This window comes from Perca flavescens, chromosome 23, assembly GCF_004354835.1.
Source record: "Perca flavescens isolate YP-PL-M2 chromosome 23, PFLA_1.0, whole genome shotgun sequence".
NCBI classification, from domain to species: Eukaryota; Metazoa; Chordata; class Actinopteri; order Perciformes; family Percidae; genus Perca; species Perca flavescens.
The window spans coordinates 1,447,349-1,475,231 of record NC_041353.1 but is presented as its reverse complement, the minus strand read 5'-3'; the positions used below and the strand labels follow the sequence as shown (position 1 = coordinate 1,475,231).

The 27,883-nt window shown below is 41.0% G+C and overlaps 2 protein-coding genes across 2 annotated transcripts in view; both read left to right on the top strand.

The window, feature by feature from the left end:
- LOC114550445 (NLR family CARD domain-containing protein 3-like) overlaps window positions 1-27,883 on the top strand; it is a 689,968-nt gene that overhangs the window by 34,274 nt on the left and 627,811 nt on the right. The window lies entirely within an intron of this gene.
- Window positions 16,402-27,883, top strand: part of lrp6 (low density lipoprotein receptor-related protein 6) — a 75,088-nt gene continuing 63,606 nt past the window's right edge. Inside the window, 2 exon segments of the mRNA XM_028571227.1 lie at window positions 16,402-16,692; window positions 20,725-21,121. Of these exon segments, the coding sequence (XP_028427028.1) occupies window positions 16,632-16,692; window positions 20,725-21,121 (458 nt within the window). The 5' untranslated portion in view covers window positions 16,402-16,631.

Here is a 27,883-nt window from a genome sequence, read left to right as displayed (position 1 = left end):
CTCTGTGTTTCCTCTGTGTTTCCTCCGTGTTTCCTGTGTGTTTGCTGTGTTTCCTGTGTGTTTCCTCTGTGTTTCCTGTGTGTTTGCTGTGTGTTTCCTGTGTGTTTCCTGTGTGTTTGCTGTGTGTTTGCTGTGTGTTTCCTGTGTTTTCTGTGTGTTTTTTTGCTGTGTGTTTGCTGTGTTTCCTGTGTGTTTCCTCTGTGTGTTTCTGTGTTTCCTCTGTGTTTCCTCTGTGTTTCCTCTGTGTTTCCTGTGTGTTTCCTCTGTGTTTACTCTGTGTTTCCTCTGTGTTTCCTGTGTGTTTGCTGTGTGTTTGCTGTGTGTTTGCTGTGTTTGCTGTGTGTTTCCTCTGTGTTTGCTGTGTGTTTGCTGTGTGTTTCCTCTGTTTCCTGTGTGTTTCCTCTGTGTTTCCTGTTTCCCTGTGTTTGCTGTGTGTTTCCTGTGTGTTTCCTGTGTGTTTGCTGTGTTTCCTCTGTGTTTCCTCTGTGTTTCCTCTGTGTTTCCTGTGTGTTTCCTCTGTGTTTCCTCTGTGTTTCCTCTGTGTTTCCTGTGTGTTTCCTGTTTTCTGTGTTTGTGTGTTTCCTGTGTGTTTGCTGTGTGTTTGCTGTGTCTGTGTTTGCTGTGTGTTTGCTGTGTGTTTCCTCTGTTTCCTCTGTGTTTCCTCTGTTTGCTGTGTGTTTCCTGTGTGTTTCCTGTGTGTTTGCTGTGTTTCCTCTGTTTCCTGTGTGTTTCCTCTGTGTTTGCTGTGTGTTTCCTCTGTGTTTGCTGTGTGTTTCCTCTGTGTTTGCTGTTTTCTGTGTTTTCTGTGTGTTTTCTGTGTGTTTGCTGTGTGTTTCCTCTGTGTTTCCTGTGTGTTTGCTGTGTGTTTTCTGTGTGTTTGCTGTGTTTCCTGTGTGTTTGCTCTGTGTTTTCTATGTTTCCTGTGTGTTTCCTGTGTGTTTCCTGTGTGTTTCCTCTGTGTTTACTCTGTGTTTCCTGTGTGTTTGCTGTGTGTTCAGAGCATCGGTGTGGATCTCTGCTCTCTGCTGTGGACTCTGAAGCCGCTCCGATCACATACTGCAGATCTGCCGTCACCATGACTCCCCCAGCGTCGTCACGGCCGCTCGCCACTGCCGCCACGCTGCTAACGCTAACGCTGCTGCTGATGACATCACTTCCCGTGTCAGCTGCCGTGGAGCCGGAGACGTGTTTCTCCCGGCAACACCAGAGCGCCATCGTGAACGTCAGACAGGCGCTGACCAAGCCGACCACGGCCATGGACACCAGGGTGGTCCGGTCGGAGCGGGACTGCGTCCTCGCCTGCTGCTCAGAGGAAGTCAAACCAGGTGAGAGGTGTTTCCCCTTTTCATTCCCCCTGCTCTGGTGTTTCCCCTTTTCATTCCCCCTGCTCTGGTGTTTCCGCTTTTCATTCCCCCTGCTCTGGTGTTTCCCCTTCTCATTCCCCCTGCTCTGGTGTTTCCCCCTCTCATTCCCCCTGCTCAGAGGAAGTCAAACCAGGTGAGATTAGTCTGAGATTTTAGACCACTCTATCTGACATTCAGATTCTGTTTTCTGTGTTTCCAAAGGCGCCAAGTGCAACATGGCGGTGTTCAACGGCAACAAGCACGCCGGCGAGGATAACTGCTTCCTGTTCCACTGTCAGACGGAGCAGGACTGTCCACTGATGAAGGCTCAGGACTCCATCAACACCTACGACATCTACAAAGGTAACTCCATCTTACCGTGGGCAGAGCACGCTTTTTTAATAAGAACCACTTGGTAGCGTTTTGGTTTTTCCTCAACTTTTACTGTTCCTTTGTTTAGTTTTATTCACAGTTTGTTAATAGCCAACATCACACACACGCACACACATAAAGACACACGCACACAGACACACATAGACACACACATGCACACACACACAAAACACACACACACACACACACACACAGACAGACACACACACAGACAGACACACACACACACACACAAAGACACACGCACAGACAGACACACAAACAAAGACACACACACACACAGACAGACACACACACACACACCAAGACAGACACAGACGCACAAACAGACACACACAGACAGACACACACACAAAGACACACACACACAGACACAGACACAAAGACACACACACACACACACACACACCAAGACACACAGACAGACACACACACACACACACAGACACACAGACACACACACACACACACACACAGACACACACAAAGACACACAGACAGACACCAAGACACACAGACAGACACAGACAGACACAGACACACACACACACACACACACAGACACACACACAGACAGACACACACACAGACACACACACAAAGACACACACACACAGACAGACACACACACCAAGACACACAGACAGACACAGACACACACACACACACACACAGACACACACACACACACCAAGACACACAGACAGACACAGACACACACACACACACACACACACACACACACACACACACACACACACACACACACCCCAAGACACACAGACAGACAGACACACACACAAAGACACACACACAGACAGACACACACACCAAGACACACAGACAGACACAGACACACACACACAGACAGACAGACACACACACAAAGACACACACACACAGACACACACACACACCAAGACACACAGACAGACACACACACACACACAGACACACAGACACACACACAAAGACACACACACACACCAAGACACACAGACAGACACAGACACACACACACACACACACAGACACACACACAGACAGACACACACACAGACACACACACACACCAAGACACACAGATAGACACACAAACACACACCAAGACACACATACACACACAGACACCGTTCAGCTGCATCTCTCACCTTTCCCTCCGTCTTTCTTTCCTTCCAACAGGTTTGATTCATCCGACCACGGTGAGACCTGTCGCCACGACGACCACCACCACAAAGCCAACCTCCACCGACACACCGACCACAACCACGGCAACAACCACGGCAACAACCACGCCAACAACCACGCAAACAACCACGCAAACACAAGCCACCACCACCGCCACAACAACAGCTCCTCCACCCATCATCATCATCGCCACAATGCCTCCGGTAACAACAACACCCACAACAACCACAACAACAACAACAACACCCACAACAACACCAACAACAACAACAGCACCCACAACAACCACAACAACAACCACGGCAACGACGACAACAACAACCCTGAAAAAGCCAAACAAAGCCACCAGAAAGCAAAATAAAACTCCTAAGAAAGTGAAGCCTCATCCTGTCGTTGCCGCCACGACATCACTTCCTGTGGTAACCGCCGGCAACAAGGCTGCAGTGAGAACCACTGACCCACCACAGCCGACCACAACAACCACAACAAGAACCACAACTCACTCTACAACAAGAACTACAACTCCCTCTACAACTACAACTCTCTCTACAACAAGAACTACAACTCCCTCTACAACAAGAACTACAACTCCCTCTACAACTACAACTCTCTCTACAACAAGAACTACAACTCCCTCTACAACTACAACTCTCTCTACAACAAGAACTACAACTCCCTCTACAACTACAACTCTCTCTACAACAAGAACTACAACTCCCTCTACAACAAGAACTACAACTCCCTCTACAACAACTACAACAGCAACAACGACAAAGCCTCCCACCTCTACCCCTTTTCTGCCGATCACTGATTGGTCCACGGCGACTCCGGCGGCCACGCTGCTCATCGTCCCCAAAGGCGCCGAGCAGTCGGAGCTCCCGCTGCAGAACTTGAGCGCTGGCCCCGGCGGGGGGGGAGGGGCCAGCGCGGGAGGGGGAGGAGTGCTAAAAACCGGCATGGTGGTGTTTATGGTTCTCGGGCTCGCCGTGCTCACGCTAGCTCTGGCCGCCGCCGCACGCAAGGCGATGGAGTCCTTCGACAGACGCCATTACACGAGACTGGAGCTCAACGATCTGCACTACGAGGTGTGATGACGCGGCACGGCACGGGTGGGAGTTCGGTTTCTAAGACGGAGAAACGGAAAAACTTAAAAACAAGTTAAAGGTGCCGTAGGTAGGATCAACAACTTCTCAGTCCCTGCCTCCCTCTTTCTGCTAAAGCCCAAAATGTTCTCCTAAGCCCCTCCCCCCACAAGGGAGAATGAATGCGTGTGCATGAGCAGTGATTGACACGCAGTTAGACAACCCCCCTGAACCTGATTGGTGCATCTGAACAGTTTGACACCACTCCTGGCCCTGATTGGTGCATCTAAACAGTTAGACACCTCCCCCCTGGCCCTGATTGGTGCATCTGAACAGTTAGACACCTCCCCCCCTGGCCCTGATTGGTGCATCTGAACAGTTAGACACCTCCCTCCCCTGGCCCTGATGGGTGCATCTGAACAGTTAGACACCTCCCCTGGCCCTGATTGGTGCATCTGAACAGTTAGACACCTCCCCCTGGCCCTGATTGGTGCATCTGAACAGTTAGACACCTCCCCCCTGGCCCTGATTGGTGCATCTGAACAGGGACCTGTGGATTTGTGTAAATCTCACTCCAGGCTGTAGGTGGAGCCAGAGGAGCTGGATTTATATTTTTAATAACCTGCTTCATGTAGTTCTACTGGAACATAGGGTCAGTTTCAGCAAATATGACAGAAAGGTAGTTTTATAAGGCTTACCTACTGCACCTTTAATTTACGATTGTTAACGTTATAACGATAATATTTTAATTTCAAAACAACACAAACTTTCACAATAAGACAGGGCTGTCAAACTCAATTTCACTATTCATTCATTCATTCATTCATTCATTCAACCTTTAGTTTGACTCGAAAGATCATTGATGGGCAGCACAGAAAAGAATACCCCATCATAAGAAATAAACTTTATTGAAGAATTGATGCTTAAAATGTGATAAATAAATTACACTGCAAACCTTTTGGTGCAAATTTTCAGCTAAAATCACAGTATCTTACTGTTTTTAATGTTAAACAGGATCATACTGTTAATGGCAAAGGATCCTGGGAGAAAATATTAATATTACAGCGCTATCTGTGAATGTTGCAGATTATAGATTACAGGTATTTACTGTTGACACCAATGCATCTTGGGAAAATAAAGGAAAAGGCAGGAATAACAAGACAGCCGGTATATTACTGGAAATTCAAATAATACAGTAAGAAACTGTAAATGTCTATTTACCATAATTTAGAGGGGGGATGGGGGGATTCATTCTGGACTTTTTCCAAATTTTTTGTTGCGTTTTCAATGTTTTTGTTGATTTTTTCTGAGTTTTTGGTTGCCTTTTCAGAGGGTATATTTTCCAAAGTCTTTCACACCTTTTCTGACATTTTTGTTGATTTTTTTTTTTTGGACAATTTTTCAACTTTCAAATTTTTTTTCGACGTTTTGGTCTCTTTTCTCAATACATGCAGATATGTAAATTCAAATAATACAGTAAGAAACTGTGTGTCTGTCTATCTTTCTGTAAATAAACAGTAGTCGCTACGAGTATATTACTGTAAATTTACGGTGAAAGGTTTTACAGTGAAGGATAATAAGGATACAAAAGAGAGTACAATTATGTAAAGCAAGTAAAGGTAGAAGTTTGCAAGTTTAAAACCCGATTTCTAAGTTGTCCAAAAGTGGGGCCACACACGGAAAATGAGAATCACATCAAGAGCAAGACTAAGATTAAGTTTGTCTCATATAGCTTGCTCACTTACAGTTTTGTCAGCATAAAGCCTTAGAAAAGTCTGCCGAAAAGTTCCTTATCCATCATATAATATAGCAAATAAAGCAAAACAAAGATTACATTTTGAAAAGCAGCCGACTCACAGCAAACTGCCTGAATATGAAAACTCTGCTTCTGTGGAAACTTCTGAGTCTCAAAGTCAGCGAATCTGCCCAAAGTTCAGCTTTGAATGTCTCGTAATTGCAGTTTGAATACAGTTTTCTGTCTTTTTAGTTTAGGCGCACAACTAGTCGTCAAAAAAAATGCCAAAAACATCAGAAAAAGTGACAAAGCTGTGGAAAAAAGTGACTAGGTGGGCCAAATTTTGTGTGAATCTAATCTGATATGCAGGGATTTGGCCCACTGGCCTGGAGTTTGACATATGTGCAATAATAAAATGTCTACTTCACAAAAAAGCCATTGTACCATGGAATAGGGAGCGTGCCTATGTTCCCACAGCTCTATGTTCCCACATTTCTAAGACTTTTGTCCAAAATTAGGCCCTATGTTCTATGCCCTATGTATTTCCTTTTTCATAAATTTGTGTCAGATTTTATCTCCCTTTCTCCCGATTTGGTAGCCAATTACATCCAACCTATTAACCACTAGCAATGGACTACAGATGGAATCTAACCCTAACATAGGGCCTAATTTTAAGTTATATCTTAGAAATGTGGGAACATAGGGCTGAAAATATGAGTAAATATCACTTTAATCTGTGCCGTGGTATAAGAAAGAAAATGATGCACAGTTTGAAGACAAAACTGTAGAATCTTAATCTTGCTTTATGTTTTAATAGGAGTGGATAAAATCTTCTGTCAAAGAACTGAAAATAAACTAAAATCAAATTGGATTATCTGATAAATACATCATCTAAAGCTGCAACCGGCTGTTTCGTTTGTCAGCTAAGAGAGTCAGGATGTTTCATGGACAGCGCCGAGATATATCTTTGTATATATATAATTTTTTATGGATAAATATTGTGATGCCCTAAATTTAAAAACTCCAGACGGGGAAACAGTATATGTGTTTGACTTCTCAAAGAAATTCAACACGATACAAATCAAGAAACATCACAATGATGCCACAAATTATACGAAAATGACACATAATCGGGATCGTTGATTCTCAACATTTTGACTTTTGTCTCAGAATTTAGGAAATTCAGAAATCTTTTTTTTTTTCTTAATTCAGACTTTTTTTTTTTCATTCTCTTGTTAGTTTTTTGTTGCTACGTGACGACAAAAATAGTTGCTCAGTTTCTTGTTACAACGTCAAGTTTTCTTAAAGAATATCTTTTTCACGTTATTACAAGATATTTTAATTTTATTATGACATATTTTCTGATTTTGGGATACAGTATAATTTTTATTACAAACGTTTTCTTTGTTTGTTAAATTACTTTATCTTGTTATATCATAAAATGTTTCCGATATATCACTAAATGTTTTTGTTATATGGCAAAATATCTCAAATTGTTTACGATATCTCGCAAAATGTCGTAATGTTACGTTATGTAACAAAATGTTTACGATATGTCACAAAATACCGCAAATGTTTACGATATATCGCAATATCACAAAATGTTTAAGTCATATTGCAAAAATATGGCAAACTGTTCACGTTATATGGCAAAAAGAATTACGCTATATTGCAAAACATTTCTGATATATCGCCAAATGTTCACAGTAAATCGCAAAATGTTAAAATTAAAACACTAAAATGTCGCAAAATGTTTACGTTATATTGCAAAAATTTTACGCCATATCACAAAATGTTTACGCTCTATCTCAAAATATGTCAATATGTTTCCTATACATCACAAAATGTTTAGGTTAAATCGCATAATGTTTACGTTACATCGCAAGTCTTTTCCGATACCGGACGATGAAACCGTTGATGTTATGATGAAAAACTGAGCTTTTTTTCTCACTTTTTCTGGCTTAGGCACATTTGGGCTTTTATTCCTGACTCTGATGTATTGATCCTGAAAGCTAAATGTGGGAGTTCGGTTCTTTTCATCCCGATAAGTTGATTACGTTGGCGTTGTTGATGGTAGAGAAACTTCAGCTGGTGATTGAACACAAAGAACAAACAGCAATATTTTTATTCCCTGAGTCTCAGGAAGCCTCTGAAGTCGCTGTAGAGAAATTCTGGATTTGTACATTCGGCCTTCTTGTTTCGAGGCCTTCTCCTTTCGCCATGGGGTTAATTAACCCTTTGTGTATAAGACAATACGACATACACCTGCATGTCTTTTTACTTCCACATGCTTCAGCCATATGAGCCTGTGACTGCTTCTTAAAGGGTAACTTCTGTATTTTTCAATCTGGACCCTATTTCTCTTTGTTTTTGTGACTAAGTGGCTGATGGAAACAACGGTCTTTGAAATTAGTCCAGTATTAAAGCGAGAAATGTCAGTTAGCGTCCAGTAAAAGTTCTATTTTTGCCGCTTATTATTCTAAGTGTCTGACAACATTATGGGATGGATCCCTACAGAGATAGACCTTTTAGTTAAAGAGTAAGATCCTTTTAGTTTAACATGAAACAGCCCCAAAATCACCATCACCAAACTCCACCAGACTCCATGTAAATAATCAGGACTTTTAGCGTGTATAGAACCAGCATATCTCCACCAGACTCCATGTAAATAATCAGGACTTTTAGCGTGTATAGAGCCAGCATATCTCCACCAGACTCCATGTAAATAATCAGGACTTTTAGCGTGTATAGAGCCAGCATATCTCCACCAGACTCCATGTAAATAATCAGGACTTTTAGCGTGTATAGAGCCAGCATATCTCCACCAGACTCCATGTAAATAATCAGGACTTTTAGCGTGTATAGAGCAAGCATATCTCCACCAGACTCCATGTAAATAATCAGGACTTTTAGCGTGTATAGAGCAAGCATATCTCACCATGTAAATGGGTGAATTAAGGGTTTATTTCAACCAAACCAGAGTGGTGATTGTTGGAAAAGTGGAAAGATGAACCAAGGCTATTGATAGATTTATTTTGCTTCTTTCGACTTTGAATGAAGTGTGTTTTACGATGATAATAGTCCTGATTATTTACATGGAGTCTGGTGTAGTTTGGTGATGGTTATTTAGGGGCTGTTTCATGTTAACTAAAAGGATCTTACTCTTTAACTAAAAGGTCTATCTCTGTAGGGATCCATCCCATAATGTTGTCAGACACTTAGAATAATAATCTGAGTCTGTCAGCAGCAACAACAGAACCTTTAGTGGACTCTAACTTCACATTGTAGCTTGTTTTATCTTGCTTTAATCTGGACCAATGTAGAGTTACATTACAGCTTATTTATCTCGCTTAATACTGGACCAGTTTGAAAGATATTTGCTCCCATCAGACACTCAGACACAGAAACATGGGAAAATAGACATCCAGGAAAACATACCAAAGGGACTCGATGTCGGACTCACTCTCTCACTGTGTTGTTTTTGTATTTAGTTTTACACGCGGATAACGATTTTAAAATGTTGGATGCAATTCGTTGAACATTTGATGCACTATTGTATCCTGTGTTTTTTTGATAAATATGATATGCTTCTTTTTTGGAATATTAGATTGTTTTTCATAAGTAAGAGTACACTGGCCGCGCACTATTTTCCTATAATAATAATAATAATAATAGTAATAATAAGTACATTTGTATTGGGTGTCAGTGTTTTTTGGGTGTGGGGGCCAGCAGGTGGCAGCAGCCGCCTGATAAACCTCCCGAAGAAGCCTGAAGCTGCACCGCTGACTTGTTTTCACTTCTGTTATTGCTTTGATTTCTACCGTGTCTGATTAATTACATCGATGGTGATAGTTTGGTCCTGTTTTGTGAAGTGATAATATTTTGCATAAGTTTGGAATTTGATGTTTTGTTCTTGTAAGGATTAAAAAAAAAGTGATTTTTGAACGTGTTGTCATTGCTTTTTAATGATTCTATCTCTGATAAAACCCCAAAACTAAATACTGTCTGATTTAGTTTCTGTACAGGCATGACTGTAACTAAGTACATGTACTCCAGTACTGTACTTCAGACCAAATGTTGAGGTACTTGTACTTTACTTGAGTCTTTTCTTTTCATGTCACTTTCTACTTCTACTCCGCTACATTTCAGAGAGAAATATTGGACTTTTTACTCCACTACATTCATCTGTTCCAGCTTTAGTTACTAGTTACTTTAGTTACTCCAATACATTCGTCTGTTACAGCTTTAGTTACTAGTTACTTTAGTTACTAGTTACTTTAGTTACTCCACTACATTCGTCTGTTACAGCTTTAGTTACTAGTTACTTTAGTTACTCCTCTACATTCATCTGTTCCAGCTTTAGTTACTAGTTACTTTAGTTACTCCACTACATTCATCTGTTCCAGCTTTAGTTACTAGTTACTTTAGTTACTCCTCTACATTCATCTGTTCCAGCTTTAGTTACTAGTTACTTTAGTTACTCCTCTACATTCATCTGTTACAGCTTTAGTTACTAGTTACTTTAGTTACTAGTTACTTTAGTTACTCCACTACATTCGTCTGTTACAGCTTTAGTTACTAGTTACTTTAGTTACTAGTTACTTTAGTTACCCCTCTACATTCATCTGTTACAGCTTTAGTTACTAGTTACTTTAGTTACTCCGCTACATTCATCTGTTACAGCTTTAGTTACTAGTTACTTTAGTTACTCCAATACATTCGTCTGTTACAGCTTTAGTTACTAGTTACTTTACTTACTAGTTACTTTAGTTACTCCACTACATTCATCTGTTCCAGCTTTAGTTACTAGTTACTTTAGTTACTCCTCTACATTCATCTGTTACAGCTTTAGTTACTAGTTACTTTAGTTACTAGTTACTTTAGTTACTCCACTACATTCATCTGTTACAGCTTTAGTTACTAGTTACTTTAGTTACTCCACTACATTCATCTGTTCCAGCTTTAGTTACTAGTTACTTTAGTTACTCCACTACATTCATCTGTTCCAGCTTTAGTTACTAGTTACTTTAGTTACTCCTCTACATTCATCTGTTACAGCTTTAGTTACTAGTTACTTTAGTTACTAGTTACTTTAGTTACTCCTCTACATTCATATGTTACAGCTTTAGTTACTAGTTACTTTAGTTACTAGTTACTTTAGTTACTCCACTACATTCATCTGTTACAGCTTTAGTTACTAGTTACTTTAGTTACTCCACTACATTCATCTGTTCCAGCTTTAGTTACTAGTTACTTTAGTTACTCCACTACATTCATCTGTTCCAGCTTTAGTTACTAGTTACTTTAGTTACTAGTTACATGTAGTTTATAAAATCTGATGTTTGATTCTAAAGTAAACTAGCCGACAATATAACGGCTACAAGTCACGCTGACCTGATGAGACCATTAAACACACAACTGTGTGTGTGTGTGTGTGTGTGTGTGTGTGTGTGTGTGTGTGTGTGTGTGTGTGTGTGTGTGTGTGTGTGTGTGTGTGTGTGTGTGGCAATGCGAGACTACTGTCCCACTAAATCTTTGCTCTTGGGAGGGAATTGTTGGGTCTTTGTAAACTATAATGTGGTCTAGATCTGCAAAGTGTTCTGAGATAACTTCTGTTATGACATAACACTATGAATCAAACTGTCTGGCAATGTGAGACTATTGCAGCTCTAACCGTCATGCAGCTACCTGTGAGCATAATCGGAAGAAAAACTCTCCACTGGTGCGAGCAGCACCAGACCTCGGCAGCCCTCACCCCCAGTGCTGGCCCTCTCTGGTAAGTTACACTTACACTTATGTGGAATATGCCTTAGTGGTCCCCTAATACTGCATCTGAAGTCTCTTTTCTATAGGCCTTAGTGGTCCCTTAATACTGTATCTGAAGTCTCTTTATAGACCTTAGTGGTCCCTTAATACTGTATCTGAAGTCTCTTTATAGGCCTTAGTGGTCCCCTAATACTGTATCTGAAGTCTCTTTTATATAGACCTTAGTGGTCCCCTAATACTGTATCTGAAGTCTCTTTTATATAGACCTTAGTGGTCCCCTAATACTGTATCTGAAGTCTCTTTTATATAGACCTTAGTGGTCCCCTAATACTGTATCTGAAGTCTCTTTTATATAGACCTTAGTGGTCCCCTAATACTGAATCTGAAGTCTCTTTTATATAGACCTTAGTGGTCCCCTAATACTGTATCTGAAGTCTCTTTTTATATAGACCTTAGTGGTCCCCTAATACTGAATCTGAAGTCTCTTTTATATAGACCTTAGTGGTCCCCTAATACTGAATCTGAAGTCTCTTTTATATAGACCTTAGTGGTCCCCTAATACTGAATCTGAAGTCTCTTTTATATAGACCTTAGTGGTCCCCTAATACTGAATCTGAAGTGTTCTTGACCAACTACCACTTTGCTCGTTTGAAAGCCATGATGTCTCTCTCTCATGGGTGTGCCAAATTCTCATATTAATGTTAAAAAAACCTCATAAAGTGTAATTTTCATGCCATGGGACCTATAAACATTAATATGAAATAAACAATACATACAAAATAACTGTTGCATTAATAAAAAAAAGGCTTAAAGGGTTGAGCGTGTTGAGTGCAAATGTAGTTTATATCCACGACGCTCCACTTCCAGGATTGCTCCAATGCCGCAGGAAGTTTTGCCGGATGTCCCGTCTCCTTCCTCTGTTTCTGTGTCGGGGTTCTAACCTCCGGTGGATTTGTGAGGACTATGGTTACTGCTCCTCAAGCCATCACCTCCCGTTAGCATCCCATTGACTCCCATTCATTCTGACGTCACTTTGACAAAGAATAACTTTACATCTGAAGCGTTTAAAGACTCTATTTCTCCGTTGTTTATTTCTAAAGAAACACGACAATGTATAAAAGGCTCCATTACCTTGTAGCTCACGTTATGGCTCCGTAGCAGACGCTTTTATAATAACCACGAGACTTACTGTCACACAGTAGAGGAATTACTGTATAGTACAGGAGAAGCTCACAGGCTGTTTGGACTTCCATTAGCTGTTTAGGTTTAATTACTAATGTTAAGGCCCGAGTCCGAGACAAGTCAGAGTCCAAATACCAACGAGTGAATGTAAATGGACTGTTTTTATATAGCACTTTTCTAGTCTTAACGACTACTCAAAGCGCTTTTACACAGTCCAGGAACCATTCACCATTCACACTCATTCATACACTGGCCGAGGCTTCTACAAGGTGCCGCCTGCTCATCAGATAAACATTCACACACATTTACACCCCGATGCACAGCACTCCGGGTTCAGTGTCTTGCCCAAGGACACTTCAACATCAACGAACCACCACTGAGCCTCAGTCGGCCACCATTCTGAGACAAGTCCGAGTCCAAATACCAACGAGTCTGAGACAACAGAAAAGCACCACGAGTCGGGACTTGAGTACTACAGCCCTGTGTTTTCAAGTCCGTTTTCGAAACAGCATACTATACTCGCAGTGTGTACTGATTTGGCTAAAATGAAGTATGTAGTATGTACTATGTAGTATGTAATATATAATATGTAGTATGTAGTATGTAGTACACATGTGTCAAACTCAAGGCCCGTGGGCCAAATCCGTCCCCTAGCAAATTTTGATCTGGCACGCATATGTGTTTAGGTTCACAATACATTTTGGCCCACACAGTTGTGCACCAAACCAAAAACAGATTTTTTTTTCAAACTGATATTATGCGACACTCAAAGCAGAATTTGGCTGATTTGCCGACTTTGAGACTCATCAGAGAGAGAGTTTAACATTCAGGCTGAGAAACAGGTTGTTGTGAGTCGGCTGTGTGGTGGCCTATACTTGTAAAAATGTGATCATTGTTTTGCTTGATTTGCAAAATTCTATAATGGCTAAAAAACGTTTTTGAAGACTTTTTCAGGGCTTTATGTTGACAAAACTGTAAGCGAGAAGGCTATATAGGACATGCAATAATACAATCAAAGATATTTGCATTTTCGATGAAATAAAAGCATGTCAATAAAATGTACACGTCTGGCCCTTGATGTCATTCTCATTTTCCAGTGTGGCCCTCAGTGACATTGAGTTTGACACCCCTGATGTAGTATGTAGTATATAATATGCAAACAAATGCAAAATCTGCAGTATGCCAAAAATACCCGGATGTGGTACTGATTCTGAGAAATCTCCAGTATGCCTCGGACCTCTATCTCGCCTGCTGTATCCCACAATGCAAAGCGCCGCAACAATCACAACAATCAAGGATTGCCGTTGTGGCCAACCACATATATATATATATATATACTGACGTCAGTATATATATATATATCTATGTGACCAACAACCCCCCACACACACACAATAATCAAAACTGGGCTTTTTCTGAAGTTTTTGTTCCTTTTTAAGGTTTTTTTCAAAAACAAATTCAAATTTTGTCAACATTTTTGTTGTTTTTGCTTTTAGATTTATTTTTTTTGGACACTTTTTGTTGTTATTTTAAAGGGTTTTCCTGAAGTTTTTGGTGCTCTTCCCATCATTTGTCGCCTTTTGACGTTTTTATCAAGTTTTATAGAAAGTTTTTCTGATGTTTTTGGCGTTTTTTTCCAAGAAAGGAAATTGGAAAACACGACTTATTTCCATTTTAAATGTGTCCGTGTGTGAGCTGCTGTTGTCGGTGTACACAGTGACTCTGTAATCCAGCGATGGAAAGTAACTAAGTACATTTACTCCAGTACTGTACTTCAGTACCAAATGTTGAGGTACTTGTACTTTACTTGAGTCTTTTCTTTTCATGTCACTTTCTACTTCTACTCCACTACATTCATCTGTTCCAGCTTTAGTTACTAGTTACTTTAGTTACTCCGCTACATTCATCTGTTCCAGCTTTAGTTACTAGTTACTTTAGTTACTCCGCTACATTCATCTGTTCCAGCTTTAGTTACTAGTTACTTTAGTTACTCCTCTACATTCATCTGTTCCAGCTTTAGTTACTAGTTACTTTAGTTACTCCGCTACATTCATCTGTTCCAGCTTTAGTTACTAGTTACTTTAGTTACTCCGCTACATTCATCTGTTCCAGCTTTAGTTACTAGTTACTTTAGTTACTCCTCTACATTCATCTGTTACAGCTTTAGTTACTAGTTACTTTAGTTACTCCGCTACATTCATCTGTTCCAGCTTTAGTTACTAGTTACTTTAGTTACTCCGCTACATTCATCTGTTCCAGCTTTTAGTTACTAGTTACTTTAGTTACTCCGCTACATTCATCTGTTCCAGCTTTAGTTACTAGTTACTTTAGTTACTCCGCTACATTCATCTGTTCCAGCTTTAGTTACTAGTTACTTTAGTTACTCCGCTAAGTTCATCTGTTACAGCTTTAGTTACTAGTTACTTTAGTTACTCCGCTACATTCATCTGTTACAGCTTTAGTTACTAGTTACTTTAGTTACTCCACTACATTCATCTGTTACAGCTTTAGTTACTAGTTACTTTAGTTACTCCACTACATTCGTCTGTTACAGCTTTAGTTACTAGTTACTTTAGTTACTCCACTACATTCATCTGTTACAGCTTTAGTTACTAGTTACTTTAGTTACTCCGCTACATTCGTCTGTTCCAGCTTTAGTTACTAGTTACTTTAGTTACTCCGCTACATTCGTCTGTTCCAGCTTTAGTTACTAGTTACTTTAGTTACTAGTTACTTTAGTTACTCCACTACATTCATCTGTTCCAGCTTTAGTTACTAGTTACTTTAGTTACTAGTTACTTTAGTTACTAGTTACTTTAGTTACTCCGCTACATTCATCTGTTCCAGCTTTAGTTACTAGTTACTTTAGTTACTCCGCTACATTCATCTGTTACAGCTTTAGTTACTAGTTACTTTAGTTACTCCGCTACATTCATCTGTTCCAGCTTTAGTTACTAGTTACTTTAGTTACTCCGCTACATTCATCTGTTACATCTTTAGTTACTAGTTACTTTAGTTACTCCGCTACATTCATCTGTTACATCTTTAGTTACTAGTTACTTTAGTTACTAGTTACATGTAGTTTATAAAATCTGATTTAAACTAGCTGAGATGATGAGACCATTAAACACACAACTGGTTGGATCCTTGGCCTACATTACACTGATTTGTGTGTGTGTGTGTGTGTGTGTGTGTGTGTGTGTGTGTGTGTGTGTGTGTGTGTGTGTTTACACTTTCTACAATGGGAGGATTGTTCTTAACTTTTAATACTTTAACTACATTTTCCTGATGATACTTCAAGACTTTTACTGCAGTAACATTTTCCCTGCAGGACTTTAACTTGTAAGTTAATCTACTGTTACAGTACTGTTACAGTGTGGTATTAGTACTTTTACTGCAGTACAGGATCTGAATACTTCTTCCAGCGCTGCTCTGTGATAAACTAGTCCCGCAGGAATGTGCGTGATAGAACTGAACTTCGGTTTGTTGTGCAGCTCCTAAACCTCCTTTCTCCTGTTTACCCCCCACCACCAGGATCCGTGATGTTTAGCAGCAGTTTATAAAAACGTGCAGGGTTGTTTTCCGCCTTGTAACATTATCTTTGGCTGGAGAGCATGAAATCAGAACAACAATAGAAAGCGGTGGAGGAGTGGAGGAGAAGGAAAAGGAAAAGGAGGAGGAGGAGGAGGAGGAGGAGGAGGGGGGGAGCAGCTTCCTCACAGCGGAAGGAGACGACGGATCTCCTGCAGGACAATGTGAGACAGTTGATCCAACGCAGTAAGCGAGCAGCCAGGATGGAAGTAGCGGGGCTAATTTAACGCATTTTGCAGCGCAAACACAAGCCGAATATCGTTGGGAATCTTTAGTTTTGAAGCCCCGAGGATATGGGGACACTGCGCTGAGACGGAGCGGGCTTTCCGGGCCGAGAAACGGGGGAGAAAGATGGGGATGGGTGTCGTGCTGCGGAGCCTGTTGTTGTGTAGTTTTTGTTTTCTCATACGAGGTGAGTTTCTCTTTAAAAAATCTGTCTTTTTACTTCGCTTTTTGTCTCTCCATTTCCGCGTGATGTTTGGATATGTGTACGGGTTGTTTGGCGGAGTATCTGTGGAGCAGTGTCCGGGGGCCAGGGGGCCTCTCTCTGGGGGTTGATTTCTGCCGAGCGAAGCTAACTGTTAGCCGGCCTGCTATGACTGAGGTTGCGGCTAGAAGGGATACAGCTACGGCCGGATGTGACGTTAAATTTCGCAAAAAAAAGAAAGAATCTAGGATGATATAATAATATATTTTGAATACTTTCACCCAGGAAACTTGTGTCCGTTCCTTATGCAGTGTTTGAACCAAATCACGAACACAAACTTAAATTTAACTTTGTTTTTTAGGTGTTTAAACTCTTAACTGTCGTCGCGTGAACGTGACCGTAGTGTATCGGGACTTTCTTAACGCGTACCGTGGTTTAATGTACCTAAACTACGATCAGTGATCACCAAATTTCTCTCTCATATTGCTCCTCATAACCACTGAAAACTGTAAAAAAAAAATCAAACCCAAAGTGCAGTTATTATGGAGCTTTTTTCCCTTTACAATAGGCTCTAATGAAGCAGAAACGCTTAAAGTCAGATAAAGTCCATAATAATTGGACTTTTGGTTAGATTGTTTTGACAGTTTTCAGTGGTTATGAGGAGCAATATGAGAGAGAAATTTGGTGATCATTGATCGTTGTTAAGGTACATTAAACCGCGTTAAGCTTTTGCTGTATCCCATCTGGCACCAACTGCTTAAATCTGCCCGTTGGCTTGTTGGAGGAGTATTAATTATATACAAGCCACAAGTTTAGGCACCAAAACGACTAGCTAGCTAGTTTAGGAACACTCCCGGGACACGAAAACAAGTTTCCTGAGTGAAAGTAGTATAAATCTATTATTACATTAGCCTAGATTTTGCGTAACTGTTACCGTAACCGTAGCTGTATCCCCTTCTAGCCACAACCTGCTATGCCTGTTGTATCCGCCTGTTGGCTGCTGGAGGAGAATTAACAACAAACCACAGGCTCAGCTAGCTGTTAAAACCTCGCACTACTCTCTCCACAGCCCCGCTAGCCTCCTCCGAGACCCACCTTCACTCTATTCTTGGTATTTTAACCCAGTTTGCGGCTTGTTAGCATGCTAACTTTGGATTTAGTCACTTAGATTAACAGTAGATAGCTGCTAGCTGTTAGCAGTTAGCACAACAAATGCTATGCGAGCGAGAGAATCTGATTTATTACCGAAGTTAGTTTTCGCTTGGTTTCTTTGGTGCGTGCAATTAATATATTAAACAGGGAATAAACAATAAGCTAAATATATTTCAATAACAAGTATGGAAAAAGACACTATAACATAAGAAATATGTAGAGGAAAAAGGCTTCAACTGTGGGCAAAGTTAACAGTATTATATCATGTTGTTAGCTTAAATAAAAAGTATGTAAAAGACTATAACAACATAACAAATATGTACATTATAAGTGTTTTAGAAAGAGGAAAAAAGGCTTCAGCTGGGGGCAGTTTGGGTCACTGTGCTCTGGAACACTTTTATGTAGATGGACAGATTTATTTGACAATAATAAAAGGGACTGTACGATCTTTTCATTAACTTTTATTGATAAAAAATTACAATAAAAGACAGAAGCATACAAAAACCAGGAGCTAAATATATCTCATAAAATATTTTATTAAATATAAATATTTTTTTTTTATTATCAACAAAGTTTACTTATGGAGACCTTCCTCCACAGAGCTGTGGATAAACCATCCGTCTGTCACCACCTAAACCCGCCTCAAAACCAACACTGATTGGTCGGTTGTTTGGCGAACAGCTCCAAATTTTCTCTTAAGTCAAGATGCCAGACTGAGTAGAAAACTGTAGCTCACCGGATCCGGAGGGTTTCACCAGGCTACTAAAATGCTCCCAAAATAAAAATACACACAGACATGTCCTGGTTCTGTTGAGGTTTTTTCACCTTTTTTTGAGGTATTTTTTCAAATGTTTTTGGGTCTTTATTTTGCGGGGTTTTTTTCTACAATTTTTGCAATGTTTTTGCCGCTCTTCTCAATACGTGTAGACATGTCCCGGGACCTCCCTAGATAGTTGGAAATCTTAACCACCCCCCCAATGTTGAACCTGAAGTTACGCCCATGGAAGTGAGTGCTATTTAGAGATGTTACGATACCGGTATCGGCTCCGATACTGCCTAAAACGCTGGTATCGGTATCTGGAAGTACTGGAGTTTATGCACCGATCCGATACCACGTAATAAAGCCCTAAAGAAAATCTACATTAAAGTAGTTTATTTATGTTCTTTTTCTGTTATAACTGACTGTCAAACTGGAGAATAAAGAAAGTTCTGGGGCATTCATTGTTTGTTCATGTTTCACAAAGATAGAAATAATATCACATCCATACAGGGATAGTAGTATACAGCTGTTAAAACATAATAAAATATATGACACACTGGTATCGGATCGGTACTCGGTATCGGGCGATACGCAATTTCAGGTATCGGAATCGGTATCGGGAAGCAAAAAATGGTATCGGACCATCTCTAGTGCTATTGCTGTCCTGATGTGTCCTCTGGTTGGCTGGGAGCCTTCTGGGTGACCTGTGTGCCCCTGTGGTGGAGGGTTTGATGCTGTGATTGGGTAAATGTTTGGAGAAGGAACCCCCTGGGTGAGGTGAGAACAGGCTGGCAGCTCCAACGCTGTGCAGCGCTTCGGCCGAGCGCCAAAATCCAGCCAAGAGGAAACAACTCTTGAGTCCTTAAAGGGTTGCTCTGTTTTTTTGTTTTTTTTTTCTCAACCTGGAATTTATTTTCCCATGTTTTTCTAACTAGGTGATGGATGTAACTAAAAATGTTTGAAACTGGTCCAGTGTTGAGCGCCTACAGGACTAATGTTCAGCAGCAGTTAGAGTCCACTAAAAGTTCTGTTGTTGTTGCTGCTGACAGACTCAGATTATTATTCTAAGTGTCTGACAACATTATGGGATGGATCCCTACAAAGATAGACCTTTTAGTTAAAGAGTAAGATCCTTTTAGTTTACATCAAACAGCCCCTAAATCACCATCACCAAACTCCACCAGACTCCATGTAAATAATCAGGACTTTTATCAGTGTAAAAGACACTTCATTCAAAGTGGACAAAAACTAAATAAAACTACCAAAAGCCGTCTCGGTTCATCTTTCCACTGTTCCAACAATCACCTCTCTGGTTTGGTTGAAATAAACCCTTAATTGACCCATTTACATGTGGAGATATGCTGGCTCTATACACGCTAAAAGTCCTGATTATTTACATTGAGTCTGGTGGAGATATGCTGGCTCTATACACGCTAAAAGTCCTGATTATTTACATGGAGTCTGGTGGAGATATGCTGGCTCTATACACGCTAAAAGTCCTGATTATTTACATGGAGTCTGGTGGAGATATGCTGGCTCTATACATGCTAAAAGTCCTGATTATTTACATGGAGTCTGGTGTAGTTTGGTGATGGTGATTTTGGGGCTGTTTCATGTTAAACTAAAAGGATCTTACTCTTTAACATAAAGGTCTATCTCTGTAGGGATCCATCCCATAATGTTGTCAGACACTTAGAATAATATTCTGAGTCTGTCAGCGGCAACAACAGAACTTTTTTCACCAGCCTCCATATAAATAATCAGGACTTTTAGCGTGTATAGAGCCAGCATATCTCCACATGTAAATGGGTGAATTAAGGGTTAATTTCAACCAAACCAGAGTGGTGATTGTTGGAGCAGTGGAAAGATGAACCAACTACCACTACAATCATTACATCTGAGAAGGATATAGACTACTATTTTACTAATATTAATGACCGCATTCTGAATTTAATACAGGGAATGTAAACTGCACATTTTCCACACTAAAAACGACATATTTCACTGTATTTTCCACAGTTTAATCAGTGTATTTCTGTGTATTAGTTCCGTGAGTTTTCCACAGTTTTAACGTATATTTTAACGCTTGTTTCCGTGTCTTCCAGGCGTGCCGCTGCTGCTGTATGCGAACCGCCGTGACCTCCGTCTGGTGGACGCGGCGCACGAGAAGGCCAACGCCACGGTGGTGGTGGGGGGGCTGGAGGACGCCGCGGCCGTGGACTACGTCTACGCGCGGGGCCTCATCTACTGGAGCGACGTGAGCGAAGAGGCCATCAAACGCACCGTGTTCAACCAATCGGGGGCCAGCGCGGTGCAGACGGTGGTCCCCGGGCTGGCCTCGCCCGACGGACTGGCCTGCGATTGGCTGGGGAGTAAACTCTACTGGACAGACTCGGAAACCAATCGCATCGAGGTGGCCGAGCTGGACGGCTCGCTGAGGAAGGTTCTGTTCTGGCAGGAGCTGGACCAGCCGAGGGCCATCGCTCTGGACCCCGAACGAGGGTGAGTCTCAGCCGGGGGGGGGAGTTATATATATGTGTGTGTGTGTGTGTGTGTGTGTGTGTGTGTGTATATATATATATATATATATATATATATATATATATATATATATATATATATATATATATATATATATATATATATGTGTATATATTAGATTTCTTTAATCGATTAGTCATTTTTTATGCTTATTCATGCTTAGTTACTTATTTCCAAGAAACTTCTGAGCACATTTATGGTGAACACAAGATTTAAAGTGGTGCTTTTGCAGGATTAATTGTGGAGAAACTCAGTTTTACAGATGGTTAATTAACTACATTTATATTGTGCTTTTCTAGTCTTAACCACCTCTCAAAGCTCACAGCTCTGTCAATTAAATCAACTAATCGATTAGTCGACAGAATCCTATAAGTGTTAGTGGACTAAGGAGTTCTTTAGTCGAGGACAGCCCTACTAACCACTGGGCCACAGTGCTGCCAGTGTTATTTATTTACACCATTTGACTGACATAAAATCGGCGTACTTTAGGGCTTTGACTCCGAACTTCGATATTCAAATATCATTTGAATATTAAAAAAAATAAATAATGAAATTCGAACGATTAGGCAGCCCTTAATATTCGAACCTGTTATGGCCATTATTTTTTGTAAATGTGTTTGCTTGTAAACGTTGTTTTCAGTTCAGATTTCGAGGCTTTTTCACGCATTTCAAAATGTAACCGCGCGGTGATTTATTTACTTATTTGTAGTTTATTTAAATAGGCACAGATACAAAAAACATAGATTATTACATAAATAACAATCCGATGCCTGTATCACAGTGTTTGTAGCCATGACTAATTCGCAACACCTGTCCCTAGGAGGGCTTTTAACCGTTCAAATAATAAAATAAGTCCAATTTTTACAGCGAACACAATAAAATGTCCAAAAAAAGTTAACAGCAATAAAAATAAGTGTAGTAAATAAACACATTAACTCGGACTCACACAGATGCACACCTCACATACACACAGCTATACATTTCATATGGCATGATGGCATATGGCATGCTTTTACTAATTTTTTTAAAGGTGGACATTTTGGGTATAGCCCTTATATTTGTAGGGAGCCAGTTCCACAGTTTTGCTCCCTTCACAGAAAAAACATTCTGGGCAAAAGAGGTTTTACAAAATGTAATTTTACAGTCTCCACATGCAGCAACTCTTGTGGATCTGGAGGACTCCAACCTGTTCACGAATTTACAAAGTGGTTCAGGTGTCTCTCGGCCGTGGCTCGGTAGCGTTGCATTCCCGGTTTTGGGGCCCACCGGAGAGAAATACCTCGCGTGCTCGCTGGACAATACTGGCGACTTTTTTAAATTACATTTTTTTTTTCTACAGAAAGTCGCCAGATTTGTTGATATGGTGGTCTGAAAAGTTGCAAAGTTGGCAACCCTGCGCACACACACACACACACACACACACACACACACACACACCAGCTCTACGCACACACCAGCAGAACACAACAACACGACTATAAACATCGGACCACTACGGTGAAAGCTCCGAACTTCCTGTCAGAAGCATACAGTTTGGGTCTGACTTTTCATTTTTATTTAAGTTTGATACCAATATAGGTCTTACTGAAGGATTTTAATGGTCAAAGTATTATTAATACATATTTAAATATTATTATTATTATTATTATTAAACAAACAAACTTTGAATATTATTTTTGGGCAAAAGTCAAAGCTCTAGCGTATGTCAGACTGCATCTACTCTCCACTTTATAGCCCAATCCATTAATGGAGAAGTTAAGGAGCAGATTGATCGGTAACGACAGCAATCGTTAGTTCAGAAAGGAGGAAACATGAGTTCCTGGAAAGTAGTTTTCTCAGTAATCAGCCAGTTTGTGGGTTTTAAAAAGCGTGTGAATGCAGCGGAGAAAGTGCAGCAGAACGCTGCAGCAGCCTGAGGCTCCGAGTCCAGAACTACGGGAGGGAGAGAGGGAAGGAGGGAGAGAGGGAGGGAGAGAGGGAAGGATGGAGAGAAGGAGGGAGAGAGGGAGGGAGAGAGGGAGGGGGAGAGAGGGAGGGAGAGAGGGAGGGAGAGAGGGAAGGAGGGAGAGAGGGAGGGAGAGAGGGAAGGATGGAGGGAGGGAGAGAGGGAAGGAGGGAAGGAGGGAGGGAAGGAGAGAGGGAGGGAGGGAAGGAGGGAAGGAGGGAGGGAGGGTGTGGTTCTGGTGCTTTGTCTGGAGCTCGGCCCGGATCAGATTGGGTTGCACGGTGACGGATCCACTTCTCCGTCAGGAAACAGAACAACAGCGTCAGTGTTGGAGGGATGAAGAGGAATGTCTCGTTTCAGAAAGAGGGAGAGAGAGGGAGGGAGAGAGAGAGGGGAGAGAGAGAGGGAGGAGGGAGGAGGGGAGGGAGGGGAGGGAGAGAGAGAGGGGGAGGGAGAGAGAGGGAGGGAGGGAGGGAGGAGGGGAGGGAGAGAGAGAGGGAGGGAGAGAGGGAGAGAGGGAAGGAGAGGGAGAGAGGGACAGGGAGAGGGAGGGAGGGGGAGGGAGAGAGGGAAGGAGAGGGAGAGAGGGAAAGGGAGGGAGAGAGGGAAGGAGAGAGAGAGGGAAGGAAAGAGAGAGGGAAGGAGAGGGACAGGGAGAGAGGGAGGGAGGGGGAGGGAGAGAGAGGGAGAGGGAGAGAGGGAAGGAGAGGGAGAGAGAGAGGCAGGGAGAGAGAGAGGGGGGGGAGAGGGAGGGGGGGGAGAGAGAGGGAGGGAGGGAAGGAGGGAGGGAGAGAGCAGCCAACAGTGTTCAGATGTCCACCCCCTCGACCAGCTGGCTCACAGGTAGAGAGAGAGAGACAGGTACACTGAGGTAAACACAGTCAGTAATAGACAGACAGGTAGAGAGAGAGAGACAGGTACACTGAGCTAAACACAGTCAGTAATAGACAGACAGGTAGAGAGAGAGAGACAGGTACACTGAGCTAAACACAGTCAGTAATAGACTAAACACAGTCAGTAATAGACAGACAGGTAGAGAGAGAGAGACAGGTACACTGAGCTAAACACAGTCAGTAATAGACAGACAGGTAGAGAGAGAGAGACAGGTACACTGAGCCTCAGAGCTGCCACCGACACAATCCTCAGTCTTCAATCAAAAGATTTGAAACTAAATTAAAAGACGAGTATGCAGAACAATGGCAAAATGAAAATAAGATACAACCCAAACTCCTCTGTTATTAATCCCTGAACAGAGATATCCAACTGGCCGAATATCTCAAAACAAAAAATCCAAAAGAAATACGAATTTTAACAAAATCCAGAGTCAGTGACCATGAGCTGGAAATTGAAAGAGGTCGACATTTAAAAGTGTGGAGACCAAGAGAGGAACGAGTCTGTACACACTGCCACCAGGATATCCAAACACAATTACATTTCCTATGTACATGTCCCAAATATGAAGGCTTAAGAACCAAATATTTCCAAAAATTTGAAAAACGTATACCAGGCTTCACTACCTACACTGAGGACAGAAAGCTTCCTTTTTTATTCAGGGAAGATAAAAACACAGCATGGCTAGCAGCTAAATATGTCTTCTCCTGCCACAATACAAGGAACAATAAATGGAGAATTATATAGATTATTATTTCTTTTCTAATTTATTATTTTAGTTATTTGTATTCTCTTTTTTATATATTGCTTCAATGTACCCTCTGAGGGAACTGCACAGAAGTTAAGTATCTGCATTTATATCATAATTATAATATGTTTACTTGCATTATTATTATTATTATTATTATAATTATTATTATTATTATTATTATTACATAAGATGTATTTACTCCTTGTCATTTTATATGTATGTTTGTTCTTATGCTTTGGCAACACAGATGTATTTATTTTGTCATGCCAATAAAGCAACATGAAATTGAAAAAATTGAGAGATGGGGAGAGAAACAGATGGAGAGAGAGAAAAAGAGAGAGAGGAAGAGAGAGAAGGGGGGAGAGAGTCATTTAGTCCTGAAAGAAATCAACTTTAAAGTAAAATGTTGGCAAAAAAAACTATAAAATGCAAAAAACAAAAGTTGAAAAAATAAATAAAAAAATCCTGTGGTTCTGAAAGAAACCAACTTTAAAGTAAAATGTTGAAAAGACCAAAAAAAAATCGAAACAAAACCATAAAATAAATCGAAAAAAACTAAAAGAATTTAGCAATACTGTGTCAATATGGTCATGCTAATAAAGCCCCTTTGAATTATAAAATAAAGTTAAACAAAAAAACGCAGAAAAATGCAACAAAAATCCCCAAAATTAAAAAAAAAAGAGAGAAATGTTGAAAGACAAAAGCCCGCTATGTGCTGAAACCAGAACACGTCATTTAGTCCTGAAAGAAATCAACTTTTAAAGTGAAATGTTGGCAAGTAAACAGGCCAAAAGTTTGGACACACCTTCTCATTCAATGTGTTTCTTTATTTTCATGACTATTTACATTGTAGATTCTCACTGAAGGCATCAAAACTATGGATGAACACATATGGAATTATGTACTTAACAAAAAAGTGTGAAATAACTGAAAACATGTCTTACATTTTAGATTCTTCAAAGTAGCCACCCTTTGCTTTTTTATTAATAAGGGAAATAATTCCACTAATTAACCCTGACAAAGCACACCTGTGAAGGTAAAACCATTTCAGGTGACTACCTCATGAAGCTCATTGAGAGAACACCAAGGGTTTGCAGAGTTATCAAAAAAAGCAAAGGGTGGCTACTTTGAAGAATCTAAAATATAAGACATGTTTTCAGTTATTTCACACTTTTTTGTTAAGTACATAATTCCATATGTGTTCATTCATAGTTTTGATGCCTTCAGTGAGAATCTACAATGTAAATAGTCATGAAAATAAAAAGGAAACGCATTGAATGAGAAGGTGTGTCCAAACTTTTGGCCTGTACTGTATATGGCTGACTGTCGGGTTGGTTTTGGGGGTCTGTTCCCCTCACACTCGTCTCTCAGTGTCCCAGAGTCCCATTGGGATGTAAATCCATCAGGACTCAGATAAAAGAGGCCTGTAATGTATTCATTAGTTTTTATTTAAATTTGAGGCTGTCTCTCTCCCTCTCTCCGTCTTTCTTTCTCTCGTCTCCCGGCTTTCTATTCACGGAAACTCGTCCTATCTCCTCGCCGTTTCATCACGGTAGAGATAAAAGTCCCACGAGCAGCCGCCACATCTCTCTCTCTCTACTGGACACTCGTTCTTCTTACAGGGGTGTAACTCAACGTTACCAAAGCTGCTTACACACTGGAGGTGTCACTGATCTCCCGATTTGATTACGATTATCATGTCTTCGATTTGATATCTTGATGCGTCAAATACATTTTTTCTATTAAAGCCATGTGGGATATTTAATTGACCTTTTTCACAGCAGACATGTTGACTTGTCATAGTAGGAAAAGCACAGCTGAGATGGATAACCTTAACGATGGCTCAGTTCCATCAAGTGTCCCAGTAAGATATTTCAGTGAGTCAGCATGAACAATACCAGGGTCTCTCCTAAGTGGAATGCAGCCATCAGTAATGGTTTAATACCAGGACCTCTCCTAAGTGGAATGCAGCCATCAGTAATGGTTTAATACCAGGGTCTCTCCTAAGTGGAATGCAGCCATCAGTAATGGTTTAATACCAGGACCTCTCCTAAGTGGAATGCAGCCATCAGTAATGGTTTAATACCAGGACCTCTCCTAAGTGGAATGCAGCCATCAGTAATGGTTTAATACCAGGGTCTCTCCTAAGTGGAATGCAGCCATCAGTAATGGTTTAATACCAGGGTCTCTCCTAAGTGGAATGCAGCCATCAGTAATGGTTTTGAATACACCTGTGCTTTTCCTACTAGGACATGTCAACATGTCTGCTGTGAGAAAGCTCTATTCAGAGCTTTCCAAGCTTCAAAAACCAAACATTCTGCAGTGCTCTTAACACTAAATAACTTGGATACATAAAACTATACAGCACTGAGCACATGGCTCTTCCACTGAATGTGTAAAACATACCGGAATATGTAAACAGAAATTTTGTTAGGCCGACATTACATTATAAAACAGAAATAATATATTATGAGCCGGCCGATTATCAATGCAGCGTCGTCCATGTCCACGATCCTCTGCTCCTTCCTCCCCCTCTCTCCCTCTCTCCCTCATCTTCTGCTCCTCCTTTCCCTCCATCATCTCCCTATATTAGCCTATAAAATGAGGTGTTTTCTCAGGCGGGACAACATCAGTGCATCTCTATTATTGTGCGGCCATAAATCCTCAGAGTTTGGGGGGTAATGGTCAGAAATAGGGCATGAAGAAAACAGAGCTCCACGAACATCACACGGCTTCGCATGTAACTCCACATTTCTCTCGTTCTTGGCTGAGATGGACCAACCAGCACTGCGCACGTTAGCCAGCGGCTAGCAGACATTCAGCCGTGTGTGTGTGTGTGTGTGTGTGTGTGTGTGTGTGTGTGTGTGTGTGTGTGTGTGTGTGTGTGTGTGTGTGTGTGTGTGTGTGTGTGTGTGTGTGTGTGTGTGTGTGTGTGTGGATACTCTGGTTGCAAGCTTGTACAGATTATTTTCTGTGTGTGTCTGTGTGTGTGTCTGTGTGTGTGTGTGGATACTCTGGTTGCAAGCTTGTACAGATTATTTTCTGTGTGTGTCTGTGTGTGTGTGTGTGTGGATACTCTGGTTGCAAGCTTGTACAGATTATTTTCTGTCTGTGTGTGTCTGTGTGTGTGTGTGTG